This window comes from Eptatretus burgeri, chromosome 9 (genome assembly GCF_056783735.1).
Source record: "Eptatretus burgeri isolate ZD-2024b chromosome 9, Ebu_testis_v1, whole genome shotgun sequence".
NCBI lineage: Eukaryota > Metazoa > Chordata > Myxini > Myxiniformes > Myxinidae > Eptatretus > Eptatretus burgeri.
In genome coordinates, this window is record NC_140969.1 from 44,176,198 (window position 1) to 44,193,355 (window position 17,158).

Consider the following 17,158-nt stretch of genomic DNA (forward strand, 5'->3'; position numbering starts at 1 on the left):
TGTAGTTTACCAATGGGAGGACTTTTGATTATGACTGGGAACCCTCAAGTGTTATTGCAGTATAAGCCCTCAGACATAAGGTCTAACGGTGTCTCCATGGTCTCGGGGAACTTCGGGTTCTAATGGGGTCTACAGGGTCTTTGGGGTCTTAAAAGTGTTTTCGGGTTATGAAGTGTCTTTCGGGGTGTAAATGCTTTAAAAGGGTATAAATGGTCTTTAAAGGTGTAAAGGGCTCTCAAAGTCTGCATGTCAAAAAGTTATGTTTCAATAGTCCGTAATTGATAGAAGTATTCATGGGCCAACTCAAGTTCAAATAGCACATAATGAATCGACATACTCACAGGGGTCGACCAAGACTTCACCTCGACGAGGGTTCACCGTCCACCCTTGTTTTTCATTTTATATGCAGTGCATTGTAGGCAAAGATATCAAGTAAATCTGTTGAAAATCGACGATTTATGTGATCTTGACCTTTGACATATTGACCTCAAACAATAGGCTTCCAGCTTGTCAATACCAGGTGGTGAAGATCGGAGTACCAGAGTTGGTGTCAAAGCCACCCAATGCTCGCCTGTATATACATTTATCGCTTTTAAAAGACTAGTCTAATAATTAATATTTTTTATAAAGCATTGCAGTGAAGTCTGATACAAATAATTTTAAAGCAATATATGTATTTGTATATTGTAATCAGTAGCGTGAGCACAATATATGCCCGAACAAGAAGGTATATACAGAATTGTGCTACTACATGGAAAACAGCATCCTGGTTGCCATGGCAACCACTTTAGATGACGAACGTATGTCGCTACACACAGTCTCTGCAGTCTGTACCGATGTTCCAAATATGAAACGTGAAAGTTGAAAACTTTCAGAGTTAGAGTGCGGACAGGAACGGACAGAAACAGCATCCTGGTTGTCATGGCAACCACTTTAGATGACGAACGTATGTTGCGACACACCGTCTCCACAGTCTGTACCAATGTACCAAATATGAAACGTGAAAGTTGAAAACTTTGGGAGTTAGAGTGCGGACAGGAATGGACGGACGGACGACCGGTATCACATAATATGCCCCGATATATATATATATATATATATATATATATATACACACATCGGGCGTAAAAAAAAAAAAAATAGTGTGGTAGATAAAAACATTAGAAAGGAAACCAGAGTTGGTGTCAAAGCCACCCAATGCTCGCCTGTTTATACATTTATCGTTTTTAAAAGACTAGTCTAATAATTAATATTTTTATAAAGCATTGCAGTGAAGTATAATTATAAAGCAATATATGTATTTGTATATTGTAATCAGTAACAAGAGCGCAAGTGAGCACAATATATGCCCAAACGAGAAGGTATATACAGAATTGTGCTACTACATGGAAAACAGCATCCTGGTTGCCATGGCAACCACTTTAGATGACGAACGTATGTTGCGACACACCGTCTCCACAGTCTGTACCTATGTACCAAATATGAAACGTGAAAGTTGATAACTTTGGGAGTTAGAGTGCGGACAGGAACGGACGGACAGACAGACGGACGGACGACCGGTATCACATAATACGCCCCGATATATATATATATATATATATATATATATATATATATATATATATATATATATATATATATATATATATATATATATATATATATATATATATATATATATATATATATATAAGCCTGGTGTTGGCGCAGTGGTTAGGGCAGCGGCTTGGGATCCAAAAGGTCCTGAGTTCAAGCCCCGTTGGGCCACTGAATTAATACACCAGGGGGTTGACTCAGCCTGTCATCCTTCCGAGGTCGGCGAAATGAGTACCAGTGTACTGGGCCGGTGTATACCCCGGTTAAAATAGGTGTACCATATCCCTGTGTCGTAAGAAGCGACCAGGGTTGCGTCAGGAAGGGCATCCGGTGTAAAACAAGTGCCAAATCACAATGCGGATCATATGGATGATCCGCTGTGGCGACCCCTAAAAAGGGAGCAGCCGAAAGAAGAAGAAGATATATATATATATATATATATATATATATATATATATATATATATATATATATATACATATACATATACATATACATATACATACATACACATCGGGCTTATAAAAACATTATAAAGGAAACTAGAGGGGGAGCACTCGGGAGAGTGCAAAACCTCCGCCGCCAATACTGCTGGGTCACTCAAGTGAACCTTATATCTTATTCTTTAAATATGATGTCAACAGTGCTGACAGTTATAGTTCTTTTCTCCAACATTTTTTTTTGGGGGGGGGGGTGGAAATCACTTAAAACATGTAGAAATGCAAAAAAAAAAGAAATCGAAATTTTGTTGAAAAAAAGTTTCAAATTTTTTTTTTTCCTCCAACTATTTGTTTTTTGGGGGGGGGGTTGGAAATCACATAAAACATGTAGAAATGCAAAAAAAATAATAAAAATTTCTCTAATTTTTTTTTGCGAGGCGGGGGGGGGGTTGGAAATCACTTCAAACATGTAGAAATGCAAAAAAAGAAAATTATTTCTCTAACAATTTTTTTTTGGGGGGGGGGACCAAGTCCAAAATCTAATGGCATGATCCTTGGACCATACCTAACCCCCCACCAAGTTTCGTCGAAATCATAATCACTTAAAACATGTAGAAATGCAAAAAAAAAAAAAAAATCGAAATTTTGTTGAAAAAAAAGTTGCAAAAAATTTTTTTTCTCAATTTTTTTTTGGGGGGGTGGAAATCACTCAAAACATGTAGAAATGCAAAAAAAAAAGAAATCTAAATTTTGTTGAAAAAAAAAGTTGCAAAATTTTTTTTTTCTCAAACAATTTGTTTTTTGGGGGGGGGGTTGGAAATCACTTAAAACATGTAGAAATGCAAAAAAAAATTTAAAATGTTCTCAATTTTTTTTGGGGGAGGCGGGGGGTTGGAAATCACTTAAAACATGTAGAAATGCAAAAAAAAAAATTTTTCTCTAACAAGTTTTTTTTGGCGGGGGGGGGGGGACCAAGTCCAAAATCTAATGGCATGATCCTTGGACCATACCTAACCCCCCCACCAAGTTTCGTCGAAATCCGTGTAGGAGTTTTTCCGTAATACTGTTCACAAACAAACAAACAAACAAACAAGCATTCATAGACTGGTACTTACGTCAACTTGACCTCTGACCTTGTCTAATAAAAGCTGTCTCGAGAGAAGGTAGCGACACAAACCAGAAGTTTCTATGATGATTCTGTACCAAACCTTCAAAAATCTAATGTTTTGGATGTTTGACGTCACTGTGACCTTGACCTTTGACCGATTTTGACCAAAATCTAATCAGCACTAGCCATCACCCTCCAGAATCACGTGGTGTAATTTGACATTGGTAGTTTCTTCCGTTCTCGAGTTATCATGCCTACAAACAAACAAACAAACTAACAAACTAACAAACAAACGGAAGGCATCAATATACTTACGAAATCTTTAGATTTCGTAAGTAACAAACAGAAAGGGGTGAAAACAGTAACCTCCGATCTTCGATGGCGGAGGTTAAAAATAACTTGCATCAAAAAATTTTACATTTTCACGCTCACGCCGGGGGTATCGCTATAGCTCTCTGTTCTTCGAACAGGCGAGCTCAAAATGTGACCTCGAGGCTATACAGACAGACAGACGGAATAACAGACCACTGAGACCAGACCAACCAATAAGCTTGCAAATCTTCAATTTCACAAGTAACAAACAAACAGATAGACAGGGGTGAAAACATGTCCACCCATCTTCGGTGGCAGAGGTACCTACAATCCGTGAAAGACCTTTACCATACAACATTCCAAACTCTCGTCGATTTGTTCTAAGAATGTGCCCCCAGCTTCTGTCGCTCTCCCTTCTGCAGAAAAAAAAAATCCTCCTCATTTATTTTGTCCACCCTTCATTATCCTACAAATCGTTATCAAGTACCTCCTTAATCGTCTCCTTTCTAATGTATATATTCCTGTCTCCTTCAACCGCTCCTCATAGCTTCGTCGAGCTCACTCCAGAATCAATATAGTCACTGATTGCTGCTGGGAGAATGGTGGTCGGGAAGAGTGTGGGGGTGTTGCGTGGAGAGGGAGAAAGATCCATTCAGCCAGCCAAAGGTCTTATTGCTGTGGCCTTTAATTTTTCAACGATGCTGATTATTAAGATGAAAAATACATTTTGGCCACCCAATCGAAGAAAGATATTTTGACCTTTCTGGGTTTAAATGCTGAAGTTTTTGTAAGATTATTCACAAATCTATTCATATTATTTCATTTCATACTTATGACACCATCAGATCTTGCTACACTTACCAAAACTGCATCTGTATGTTGAAGTCTGCATTGGAAAGAGCGACCACTCCCCCTACCCCCATTTGGTGTTTGATTAATTATCGTATACATTGCCACGTCTGTATACATATTTATTGAATGCATACATGGTGGAAGAAGTATAAAGAAAATGGTTGAATGTCAAATTTACTTATTGCGTTAAATTTTCCATGGATGCAGTCTCTCCTTCATACCACTTTCCTCTTTATCCTTATTCCTACCGTGGGGTGAACTCACCGCCCCTGGATATGCGGAGTGAATCGAGCTATTGAGAGATGTTCAGCCGGGTGAGGCACCCGTCACACGAGTCTTTAGGAGAGGATTGCTGTCTGTTGGAGTTTTAGGAAGGGTAGGGGGGGGGGGTCAGTGCCCATAGTTGAGTGAGCCTGAAATTCGCTCACTTCACCCTCGAACTGCAAGTGCCTCAGTTTGCAGGTGAAAAGAGGGGTTTCCTGAGCTATACCTCAGCAACAACTGTGCCCAGAACCCTGAATTAGGGCCCTGTGGTGGTTGTGTTTTGTCAAAGCAGACCTCACAGAACAATGCATGAAGGGTTTTGGTGGCATATAGGTTATGAGACTATGATGCTGCATAATCTGTCCACTTCGATTGGATTTTCTCTGTTTCCTGGACTGTAAATTTTCCCTGCCACTCCCCTTTTAACCTTCAGCTGTAATTGGATTTGTGGCCGTGGCAGGTGAGGGATAGGGAGGCAGTTGTGGTGGGGGCAGTGACACGTATAAATGCACGTGTTTTTATATATATATATATATATATATATATATATATATATATATATATATATATATATATATATATATATATATATATATATATATATATATATACACACACACATTTCCCCCCATGATGAGGACCTGTTTGTTTTGTGCCTCCTTTGTGTAGTATTTATTAAATAAGAATCCTGTTTTCATAAAGTGCATTTGTTTTGTGTCATTATCATCATTATTTTTATTTATTAATGTTATTATGCCTGGTGTTGGCTTAATGGCTCGAGTGGTGGGCTTGGCATCCGAGGGTTCTGAGTTCAAATCCCACTTTGTTCTTGAATTAATACCAGGTGAGGTTGACTCTACCTGTCATCCTTTCAAAGTCGGCAAAATGAGTGCCAGCGTGCTGGTATCCTGTGTCAGAGTGGCGACCTGTCCATGATTGTACCCAATAGCCAAGGAGACTGCCTAAGCAGCACCAACGCTCTGCATAGAGTTTGGTCCCAATGGATGGATGGATAAGTGTTATTATCATGATTGTTATCATTATTATTATTATTATTATTATTGAGATGGATGCAAAGCCTATGGGGTCGACTCATTCCCCCAAACGACCTGAAGCAAAGTTTGATAAAGTTGTGTTATTTAATCACAATCTTGTAATCTCCAATTTAACCATAAGTTGATTTTGTTTTTAACCTTGAATGTGCACTTTGTCCTATTAGAGATGATTAATCCTGTGTTTTATACTCTGTCGTCTCTCCACCCTGTATCTGTCTGTCTGTCTTTTTACTTACGAAATCTAAAGATTTCGTAAGTATATTGATCACTTCCGTCCTCTGTTTGTGTGTTTGTTTGTAGGCACGATAACTCGAGAACGGAAGAAGCTACCAATGTCAAATTACACCACGTGATTCAGGAGGGTGATGGCTAGTGCTGATTAAATTTTGGTCAAAATCGGTCAAAGGTCAAGATCACAGTGAGGTCAAATTTTCGATTTTTGATGGTTTGGTACAGAATCATCGTAGAAACTTCTGGTTTGCGTCGCTACCTTCTCTGGAGACAGCTTTTATTAGACAAGGTCAGAGGTCAAGTTGACGATTTCGTAAGTACCAGTCTATGACTGCTTGTTTGTTTGTTTGTAGGCACGATAACTCGAGAACGGAAGAAGCTACCAATGTCAAATTTCACCACGTGATGGCTAGCACTGATTAGATTTTGGTCAAAATCTGTCAAAGGCCAAGGCCACAGTGAGGTCAAACATCCAAAACATGATAACTCGAGAAAAGTTACCACAGGTTTTGTTGACGGAGCGTGAGTTTGGAAGATCGAGGTAAGTTTGGCGGAATTTGTGTGTCAATTCGTCGAGTTACAGCTGTTTTAAAAATTTCAGTGTTAGCGCCCATGGCGCAGAACGCCTTGCCTAGTTGTAGGCCGCGTTGTGTTTTCGATAAAGATGGTGTTTAAAAGTCATTTTTCATCCCAATAAAGCTTATCGTCGCATGCCTGACTCGCTAAGCCGTTGGATGGTGTAAAGATTGTTTGTGGATGGCCGAATATTACGGTTTTATGACTTTGATAAAATAATATTAAATAATTCCGTAAATTCTTGTGGAGAAATGGAGTATTTTTACTTCGGTCGATGTTACGAGTTCGTTTTAACTTCGATTTTAATTTTGTCTTCGGTTTTTGCGATCGCTTAGGATGCTTAACACTCGGTTGTCGAAATTCTGGTAAAAATCGGATGTTTTGGAGACGTTTTAAGATTGTATAAAAATATTTCACCCGCCGCGTCAGGGCTCGTCACGTGGCGCAGCGCGCTTGAGCAGACGCGTCGTTGAGTCACGTAAAGGTTTTGCGTGTGCGCGCTGACGTCTTCGCGCTCGCCCCGGCGTCCTTTCGAGTTGGGGGGTCCGTCGAGTGTGACCTTTACGTTACGTTAATCTGCAGTAACTCGAACGGAAGAAGCTACCAATGTCAAATTACACCACGTGATTCAGGAGGGTGATGACTAGCGCTGATTAGATTTTGGTCAAAAGGTCAAGGTCACAGTGAGGTGAAACATTCGATTTTTGATGGTTTGGTACAGAATCATCGAAGAAACTTCTGGTTTGCGGCGCTACCTTCTCTGGAGACAGCTTTTATTAGACAAGGTCAGAGGTCAAGTTGACGATTTCGTAAGTACCAGTCTATGACTGCTTGTTTGTTTGTTTGTTTGTTATCCCGCCCCCCGGAGGGAGGGAGCGGGATATTGTAATCGTCCGGTTTGTCTGTTTGTTTGTCTGACTGTCTGTTAACAACTTTACGGCAAAACGGCTTTAGCAAACACTATCAAATTTAATCCACAGGTGGGCAATGAACCTTGGACGACCCCATTAACTTTTGGGTCCAATTGGATCAAAGGTCAAGGTCATCAAAAATATCAAAATAGTTTTTCGCTCATAACTTCGTCAAAAATGATCTGATTTACTTCAAACTAAGCTTATAGTGAACCTTATTCTATTTGTCACTTATAATCCTACTCATTCCTATAGTGAAAAATGCATATTTGTGAAGATTGGTAGGGTCCAAAGACTTTATGCCTTAAATGGGCGGGATTTGTTGTGCCTGGCACCACTTGTTTTATTTGCAGTTGATCTTTGATATCCTGCAAAAAGGCTACACTTCTCTATCTCTTGTCAAAGGCTGTACTTTACTTATCTCTCTCTACTCCTAAGAAAGATGTTGTTTTTTTCTGTGTGACATATCCTGTTGGTTAAACACATTCATTAACAATTATTAGACAGGTTAATATTTACGACATGATAATCATTATAGCCGTATTTTCTTGAGTGATATATTGTGGGAAATTATTTGGTGACTTATTGGCCTCGTGCACCCTGAAGGAAAACTAAAGGTTGTTGTGTGTGTGTGTGTGTCCACACTGGTTCTCAGATCTACTGTAATCCATAACCCATGGTGAGACTCTGCATTGTTGAACTCTCTGCCTTGTTGCCTTTGCCAGAGAAGAGGGTATTGCATTTCGGTCTGTTTGTGTTTGTCCGCGCAGAATGTACTAATGTAGGCCACAAACGCCACCTTGTGGTAGCCAGTCGGACACATTATTACCTTCGCAAACTTTGTTGCGAAGGTTATGTTTTGATCGCTGTGTATTTATTTATTTATTTGTGAATATGTGTGTTTGTTTGTTTGTTATTCGCATAACTCCAAAAGTATTGAGCTGAATCGCAGCAAATTTGGTGGGATGATTGTTTATTATCCGAGGACCATTTGATTAGATTTTGGGAGCGATAGGGTCAAAGGTCAAGGTCATGAAAAAGTCAAAATCGTCTTTTTACCATAGCACGGTCAATTTGTATCCAATTTGCATGCAACTCATGCCAAAATGTTCAGAATTCAATGCCCCATCTTGTGATATGTGACATGACACAATGACGTAATAACCCTTATTAGCGGTTGGGAGTCAAAGGTCAGCGGGGGTCACCACATTGCAAAATGTGTGGTTTTAGTCATAACACGGTCAATTCTTATCCGATTTGCATGAAACCAACACCAAAATGTTGACTGTTCTGTTCCCCACACTCTAATACCAATTACAAAATTAAGAGTACAAAGTTCAAGGTCGAGGTCATGAAAAGGTCAAAATCGTCATATTGCCATAGTGTGGTCGATTTTTTTTTTATCCAATTTGTATGCAACCAATGCCCAATCTTGTGATATACGATACGACACAGGAAATTTAATGTTTTAAGCCATCATAACACATATGAGATGGCAGGTGTGGTATGGGATTAAATACCCTCACAATCAACGGTTTCTGTGGGGGGGGGGGGGAGGAGGGGAGCAAAATGTAGCGTTGGCGAAGGTATGCGCTCTACTGAGTGCCCGCTCAAGTTATTATTATTGTTGTTATTATTTTCAATCGAGTAACTCTATAAAGTATATATACAATTAGAATGCGAGGACGTCAATAAAACCACACAAAACAACTTCTGTCGAGGGTCTGCAGTCATTGATTGCCCTTTCAGGTCTAGTCCTGCAATGTTTTTGTAAAATAAAATCTCACAAAAAATATTGATTCTCACATTATACAAAATTTAAATGGAGATAAGCAGATCTGTATTACAGACCAAAAAGGACCCTTCATCTGCTGAATGGGGGGTTAACCAGAAACTGTTCCTTGTGTTTAAGCAAAACTCATTATTCTTGTCCAAAATTATGATTATCAGCACAAAATGCACACCCACATAAAGGCAGAATGGAACACAGAAAGTGATGAGTGAAGTTGTAACTACCTCAACCAAACCTGCGTAAAACAAGATTTTTACCTGTCTTTTTTGTTGATAGATTTAATCAAAAGACAGCATGTTGTATTTCACAAACATTCCACTCTTTTCACTCTATATTTTGCCTGAGATCATCTTCCATCTGCTTGGAAGTCAGCTGACATCACCTTCATCAATCAACCTTGCCGCTTATATATGGAGCCAGCAAAAGCAATCACTCGTGGTTGCTTTGGTTTGAGCCTCCCTCCGCTTAAAACGAAATGAAACATTTTGAAAAGTTTGAATTATTCTCGCTCAGATTTCATCATCACCGTAATGCATATTGTTGCTTAAACTTTCTTTATATTAGAATATTATTTGTAATACCGGCCATCACCTGATGGCGTGATATGATACATATTTACAAAGAGCGAATTGGGGTCTTCCCCCTCACACTGCACCCCTCCCACAAATATGCGACCCAAACACAAACCATACTTAGGGTAGCCTTAGGCAACATGCAAAATTTGGTTCAGTAGTTTTTTTGTTTGTTTTTGAAGCATATATAAATGAAGAAACAAATGTACAATTTCACTTTTATAGTGTAGATTAAAGCTGGCATTATTTCGATACATCGTTCATTTTTGTTGTGGCACCAACTTCTTCAGGGAAGGTGGTAGTGATCATGTTCAAATTCAATGTATAATATAAGTCACGGAGCGGTGAATTCTTGCAAATTGTTTTTGTAACGCTCACTTGGCTGTGCTTAGATGGGTTTTTGGAGGGTAGAGGAGTAGCAGCCAAAACCCGAATCCTATCCAGGTTTCTCCTGATGACTCCATCTTTGCCGATTCGGGTTCCTCCTGATTTCTCCAATGCTATATATGTGGTAGTTTGTTTGATTAAGCATTTTGATCAACCTGATCTCTTATTTGCTGGCAGGACGGGAAAGGAAGATGCACACCGTCCCAGGAGTCTGCTGGAGCGTTTAAGATGGGTCACACTCGGGTTCCACTACAACTGGGATTCCAAGGTGATTTTTGCTATTTCTGCAGGGCACACGCGGTCCACCAGCAAAACCCCCTTGTCGTGAAACTCCCAAAATCCAGAATCACTGCTCACCTCCACTCATTTGTTCCTCTTCTTTTTTTTTTTCCAGCCTGTGGAATCAACTTCCACATTCTCTTCAATCTCATTCTCCCCTCTAAGTTTCCTAGACAGCTTGTTCACCACCATCTCAGATCATCCTCCATCCAAAACCATGATTTTTTTTCGACCCCTGTTAACTCCCTGCCCCCCAATTCCGTTTTTGTTATTCCTTCCTCAGAGTTTGTTCCTGTATGCATGCTATTCCCTACCCCTTGCATTCTCCCCTACCACTCAACCTCAACCGCATCCCTTGTTGTCTGTCTCCATCTGTTTTGTCCCTCGTCCCTGCTGTTTGCATTTCCCCACTCTTTCTGCTGTTCATTTTGTTCTGTTGAATCCTGATCCATTGTGTGTTCCAACTCTTCCACGAGCCTCGACTCTGGATACAAATCTTTTTTTTTTTTAATTAGGGATGCCCCTGTCGTTCTACCACTGAGATGGGCAACTATTCAATTTATTGTTCAATCGGCCATCTGGAAACTGGTAAAGATGTTTGACTAAATAAAGAGAGAAAGCGTTAATGAAAAAAAAACAAAAAAAAACATAATTTGGCCCGAAGACATTGCTTTGGGCATCGTAGCCCGTACTTGTCGAGAAATTAAGGAGCCATAAAGAATAATGTACAAGCCAGGCATGAAAACTGCTTTGAATGCCAAAAGTATAGAGTTTGGAAAGCATGACCAGGTGCCAAGTTGTTTCAGGGCCTCCATCCATTTTTGAGAGAAGCAACATGGCCAGGGTGAAAACCAAACTGTTGATTGGTGATTATATTATTGGAGAAAAAGAAGGAGTTGATGTCAGCAGGGATTCAGGACAGCAGCTTTGCTTACTATGGTAAACAGGATGAATGCTCTGTAAATGAGTCGATCTGCCTTTCAACCTTTCTTGTGGGGTGGGGGTGGTGTAATGTCTGCCACCTTCCAGGCAGATGAGAGTTGGCCCGAAGTGAAGGACAAGCTGAGAAGTGCAGAGAGAAGCGACATCAATTTGCGGAGCGCGTTTTCAGGACACTGGAGCTGATACGATCTTGGTCTGTTGCCAAGGAGATGTCTCGGTCATCCAGGTCACGCTAATGGCATTCTCAGGTGAAGCCATTGGTGTACAAGTGGCAATGGTTTGGGGAAGACAAAGGGAGGATGGGAAGGGATGGTTTGGGAACTTTCACTTCAAAGCAAACGCTGAGTTCAAGCATTTTCCCCTCGTCACATGGAAAGTCTGCTGCGGAGCCATTTGGAGAGAGTGGTTCAACGGAAGGGGAGCATGAAGCCAATATTTCTAACTTTAGAATTTGTCGATGAAAGAGGAGCTCGTCACTCAACGGTGCAAGCAAGTGTCATGCTCACTTGAAGACCCCTGTCACACTCCATTGATGTTTAGTCCTGCCTTCCACGAGCAATTTTCTCGTGTTTAAAGTGGATTTAAAACGCGGAGATCAAATATCATGACACACATCCTTTCCAACTGAACAGAACCATCAAATTGTATTTCTGAGTTGCCACTTCATATTGGTCGGTTGACTTCGGATTGAGTGGAACTGCTCCAGTACATAACGCGCGCCTGTATCCTGCCCTCCTGTTGCGGCTTTATTGAAGCGTTTCTCAGTTTTCTGCTGCCATTGCTGTATCTTCATCCATCAGTTCTTGTTCACTTCCAACCCATCCTATTTGTCAACTTGAGAAATGGCGTATAAAGGCAGCAACGTTATTGATGGTTGTCAGAGGAACATAAAAGCTTTGTTTTACTGCTGGTGCTGGTAATCCTCTGCAGCTAATATGCTTTGGCTTGTACGTTCTAACCCCAATTTTCCTTCCTGTTTCTTTCTTGCACACTTCCATTGTAACACATCCGTGCTGATTTTCTCCATCGGCAACCTTTATAACCCCATCATTCTCTCTCTCTCTCTCTCTCTCTCTCTCTCTTTCTCTTTCTCTTTCTCTTTCTCTTTCTCTTTCTCTTTCTCTCTCTCTCTCTCTCCTCTCCTCTCCTCTCCTCTCCTCTCCTCTCCTCTCCTCTCCTCTCCTCTCCTCTCCTCTCCTCTCCTCTCCTCTCCCTCTCCTCTCCTCTCCTCTCCTCTCCTCTCCTCTCCTCTCCTCTCCTCTCCTCTCCTCTCCTCTCCTCTTCTCTCCTCTTCTCTTCTCTCCTCTTCTCTCCTCTCTCCTCTTCTCTCCTCTTCTCTCCTCTTCTCTCCTCTTCTCTCCTCTTCTCTTCTCTTCTCTCCTCTTCTCTTCTCTTCTCTCCTCTTCTCTCCTCTTCTCTCCTCTTCTCTTCTCTTCTCTTCTCTTCTCTCCTCTTCTCTCCTCTTCTCTCCTCTTCTCTCCTCTTCTCTTCTCTTCTCTTCTCTTCTCTTCTCTTCTCTTCTCTTCTCTTCTCTTCTCTTTTCTTCCCTTCTCTTCTCTTCTCTTCTCTTCTCTTCTCTTCTCTTCTCTTCTCTTCTCTGTGTGTGTGTGTGTGTGTGTGTGTGTCTCTCTCTCTCTCCTCTTGTCCACTTCACCTGTTTCACCTTTAGCAATATATGACATGCTCAGAAATACTCATTCTGCTTCCCCAACGTTTCTATGATTGTATTTTTATTTTTTTCCATGAAAACCCGAATACCACAGAAGTACGCAGCCCAGCACCACTCACCATTCCCCACCGATCTGGGGAAGCTCTCTTCCTGCCTGATACGTACCTGCGGATTTCCAATGTTCTTGCCAGAAGCGGCGATAATCAACTACTACAGGCTGGATTCGACGCTTGGAATCCATACGGATTCTTCGGAGTTGGATCTCACTCAGCCCTTGCTCTCTCTCAGGTCTGCCTCTCGCATGTCAAGTCAAGTCGAGTCACTTTTAGTGTCATATGTTTCATAACCAAGGTTAAGAAACAGTGAAATTCTTATTCACAAATGGCCTTCTCACTCGATACATACATCTATGCAACAATATTTGTAACAACATTTTACAATTCGCATGTCACACAGAGCATCAGCACAATCCAAGTTAGTGGCTATTTAGGATGCGGACAGCTTTGGGAAAATAAAACTGTTCCTAAACCTGGTGGTATGCATCCGGAAATGACGATACTGCCTGCCTGATGGCAAAGGTGAGATCAGTCAGTGTGCATCATGAGTGGGGTCTTTTATGATGCAGAGGGCCTTTCTATAGCAGCGATTGATGTCGATATCTTCAATAGATGAAAGATCTTTACCTGTGGTTTATTTTTATTTTATTTTGTGCAGTCCGAACAATCTTTTGTATGGCCGTGCAGTCCCGCGCAGTGGATTGACCATACCAGGCTATGATGCAGCCTGTCGGTATGCTTTTGATGGTGCAACGATAACAGTTCACAAGTGTGGAAGTATGCAGTCCAAATTTCTTCAATTGTCTGAGAAAGTAGAGGTGCCGTTGTGCTTTTGTTAGAATGGCTCTGGTGTTGTAGGACCACGTCATATCATCAGAGATTTGAACGCCTCGAAATCTGAAGCCATTCACAACGTCCACGGCCGCCTTACCGATGTTGATAGGACCACGGCCTGTGTTATTCCTCCTAAAGTCAACAATAAGTTATTTAGTCTTGCTAACATTTAGGGCCAACTTATTGTTTCGGTTCCATGCTGCCGACTCCTGCACCTCCCACCTGTAAGCACTCTCATCATCGTCAGTTATCGAACCCATCACAGTGGCATCATCAGCAAATTTAATTATATATACTTTGCTATACAATCATGGGTATACAAAGTGTAGCGTAATGGACTGTGCAGATAGCCTTGTGGGGCACCGGTGTTAAGTATGTGTGTGGATGAAATGGCATTACCAACTTTCACAACCTTTGGCCCACCCGTTAGAAAATCAGGGATCCAGTTACACACAGAATTACAAAGACCCAGGGCTTGTAGTTTTGTTACAAGTTTGGAAAGAACAATGGTGTTAAATGCAGAGCTATAATCAAGAAATACCATTCTGACATATGTGTTCCGCTTGTCAAGATGTTGTACGGCAGTATGCAAAGCCAAAGATATAGTATCATCAACATATTTGTTAGGTTTGTAGGCAAATTGTATTGGATTGAGGGACGTAGGGATGTTACAGTTTATGAAAGACATAACCATTCTTTCTAAACACTTCCTAACCACAGAGGTGAGCGCCACGAGGCGGTAACATTTAGTAGAACGCATACCTCCGCCCCGCGATGTCTGATCCACGAGGACATATCGGGCACAATACATTTTTGAAGTATCATGCTGTGCAGTACAATATCGTTTTTGGCCCCATCTCTCAATGGTGAGGAATCGCTTTGAAAATTAAAGAATTCTTGTATCCAGATCCAGATTCGGATCTTCACCAAAATCGAAGCAATTTGTCCTTGCCACACACTCAACTTGTCGTCCAAGTTTCATCCGAATCCGTGCACAACTTTTTTGAGATATCATGCTATATATTAGTTTCGCCCTTTCTCTCAATGGTGAAGAATCACTTAAAAAATTATCAGATCCGGATCTTCACCAAAATCTAAACAGTTCATCCTTGTTACACACACACAACCTATCCACAAAATTTCATCCGGATCGTCCACAAATTTTTGAGATATCCTGCACACAAACAAACAAACCAACACACAGAAAGGGGTGAAAACATAACCTCCTTCACCTTCGGTGGCGGAGGTAATAACGCAATTCTTCAAACAAAGAGTTACAACGGCCAGGAAAAGCAAAATGTTAAAAATGTCAGTGAGCACCTGAGACGGCTAATCGGAGCAGAATTTTAGGACATGAGACGGGACACCGTCCGGCTATACAGCTATACAAGCCTGAACTCGTTTAAAGGTTCCACTCACGTTAGCCTCAAAGTTTTAGCACAAAGTCCTCAGGGGAGCCGGAGACCCTGATGAGTAGATCGATGTTGTTCACCTCAAAACATGCATAACAGAGGTGTTCAACTCATGTGGAAGATCGGCGGCTGCATTGGTGATTCCCTGAGGTTTGACTTTGTAATCCGTGATGGATGGCAGTCCCTATCACATGCGTCGCACATCGTGTCTGCTGTACTGACTCCCTTCGTTCGCTATAATTCCTTGATGCGGCCTCATGGCTTTTACCAGGTCATACCTTGATATTGTGTTCAAATCTTTGTCGTCCAATTTAAAAGCAATCGTTTGAGCCTTCAGCTTATAACGGATGTTGCCATTGAGCCAAGGTTTTTGATTTGGGTATGACTGCACAGTCATTGTAGGGATGCATGAGTCGACACAAAAATTGATGTATCCCATCACTGATTCAGCGTACTCGTTCAGATCGGAGGCAGATTCCTTAAAAACACTCCAATTGGTGGACTCGAGGCATCCTTGGAGTCGAGCTTCATTTTCCTCTGACCAGCGCTGGACCGTCCTCACTGTTGTCTGTGTGCTTTCTAGTTTTTGTTTGTAAGCAGGGAGCAAAATCACCACTGCGTGGTCTGCTTTGCCAAAGTGAGGCCGGCGTCGTGAACGGTAAGCTCCTTTGGTTGTGGTATCGCGGTGATCCAGTGTTTTCTCACCTCTTGTTGGGCAGGAGACGTGCTGAAAGTACTTGGGAAGCACCTTTCTGAGGTTGCAACGGTTGAAGTCTCCTGCAACAACAAAAGCTGCTTCTGGATGTCCGTTGCCTTGCATATTGATAATGCCATATAGCTCGTTAAGTGCGGTCGAGGTGTTGACCTGGGGTTGTATATAGACTGCAGCCATGATTGCAGAGCTAAATTCCCTCGGTAGATAGAAGGGTCGGCATTTTATCATCAGACATTCAAGATCGGTTGTACAGGTTCTTGAGATAATGTCCACATCAGTGCAGCAAGAGTTGATGACAATGAAACACACCACCACCACCACCACCTCTTCCTTTTCCCATGGATTCCATTGTCCTATCCAATCGGTGCACTGCAAAGCCGTCGAGTTGAACAGCCGCATCGGGAATGTTTTGGCTTAACCAAGTCCCGGCGAAGCAAAAAACATTACAATTCCTCAAATCACGTTGAGAGCCTTTGTGGCATTGCAGTTCGTCCATTTTATTATCGATCTATTGCATATTGACCAAAAACATAGATGGGAGTGGGGGTCAGGTAGGCCTCCTCCTCAACCTCACCAGCACACCACTTTCTCTCCCCCGCTTTCTGGACTGTTGGTGGCGGCTAGTTCCTGTTGGAGGTCCCAATGTACGACTGTAAGGTGTTGGTGGTGGCTGGATCCAATTGATATTCGGCTGGAAGTCGAATCGCATCCTTGATCTAATATCAAGAAGAACTTGACGATCGTACACAAAGTAGGAACGCTTTGGATAAACAGACGGCCATAAAATATACAAAAGCGAGAAAGCAGCGTGAGACGTCGCCATGCTTCGGCGCCACCCCATGTGACCAAAGACGTCATCCGTCCTGATCAAATGTTGATTCGAGGGGCAAGTAACTAATGACAAGAATAATTTCTTTTGATACTTTAAGAAAATTAATTTAAGGACACATTTTGCTGATGGAATGCAACAATAACTTTTGTATTTCACAATTGAATGCCAGAAATTCCAAAAAATTTAATGTATCAACATTTAATGATTCAGATTTATTATTATTATTATTATTATTATTATTATTATTATTATTAATAATAATATTTCCCTCCACCACCAAAAGTGGACGGAGGTTGATATGTTTGTTCACCTCTGTTTGTCTC

The 17,158-nt window shown here is 41.4% G+C and overlaps 1 protein-coding gene across 4 annotated transcripts in view; it reads left to right on the forward strand.

Moving 5' to 3' along the window:
- Positions 1–17,158, forward strand: part of ALKBH1 (alkB homolog 1, histone H2A dioxygenase) — an 81,542-nt gene that overhangs the window by 33,649 nt on the left and 30,735 nt on the right. For all 4 annotated transcript variants that reach the window (XM_085894965.1, XM_085894966.1, XM_085894968.1 and 1 more), the window contains 2 exons: positions 10,274–10,364; positions 13,081–13,274. In XM_085894965.1, coding sequence (XP_085751091.1) covers positions 10,274–10,364; positions 13,081–13,274 — 285 coding nt within the window. The remainder of the gene's footprint in view (positions 1–10,273; positions 10,365–13,080; positions 13,275–17,158) is intronic.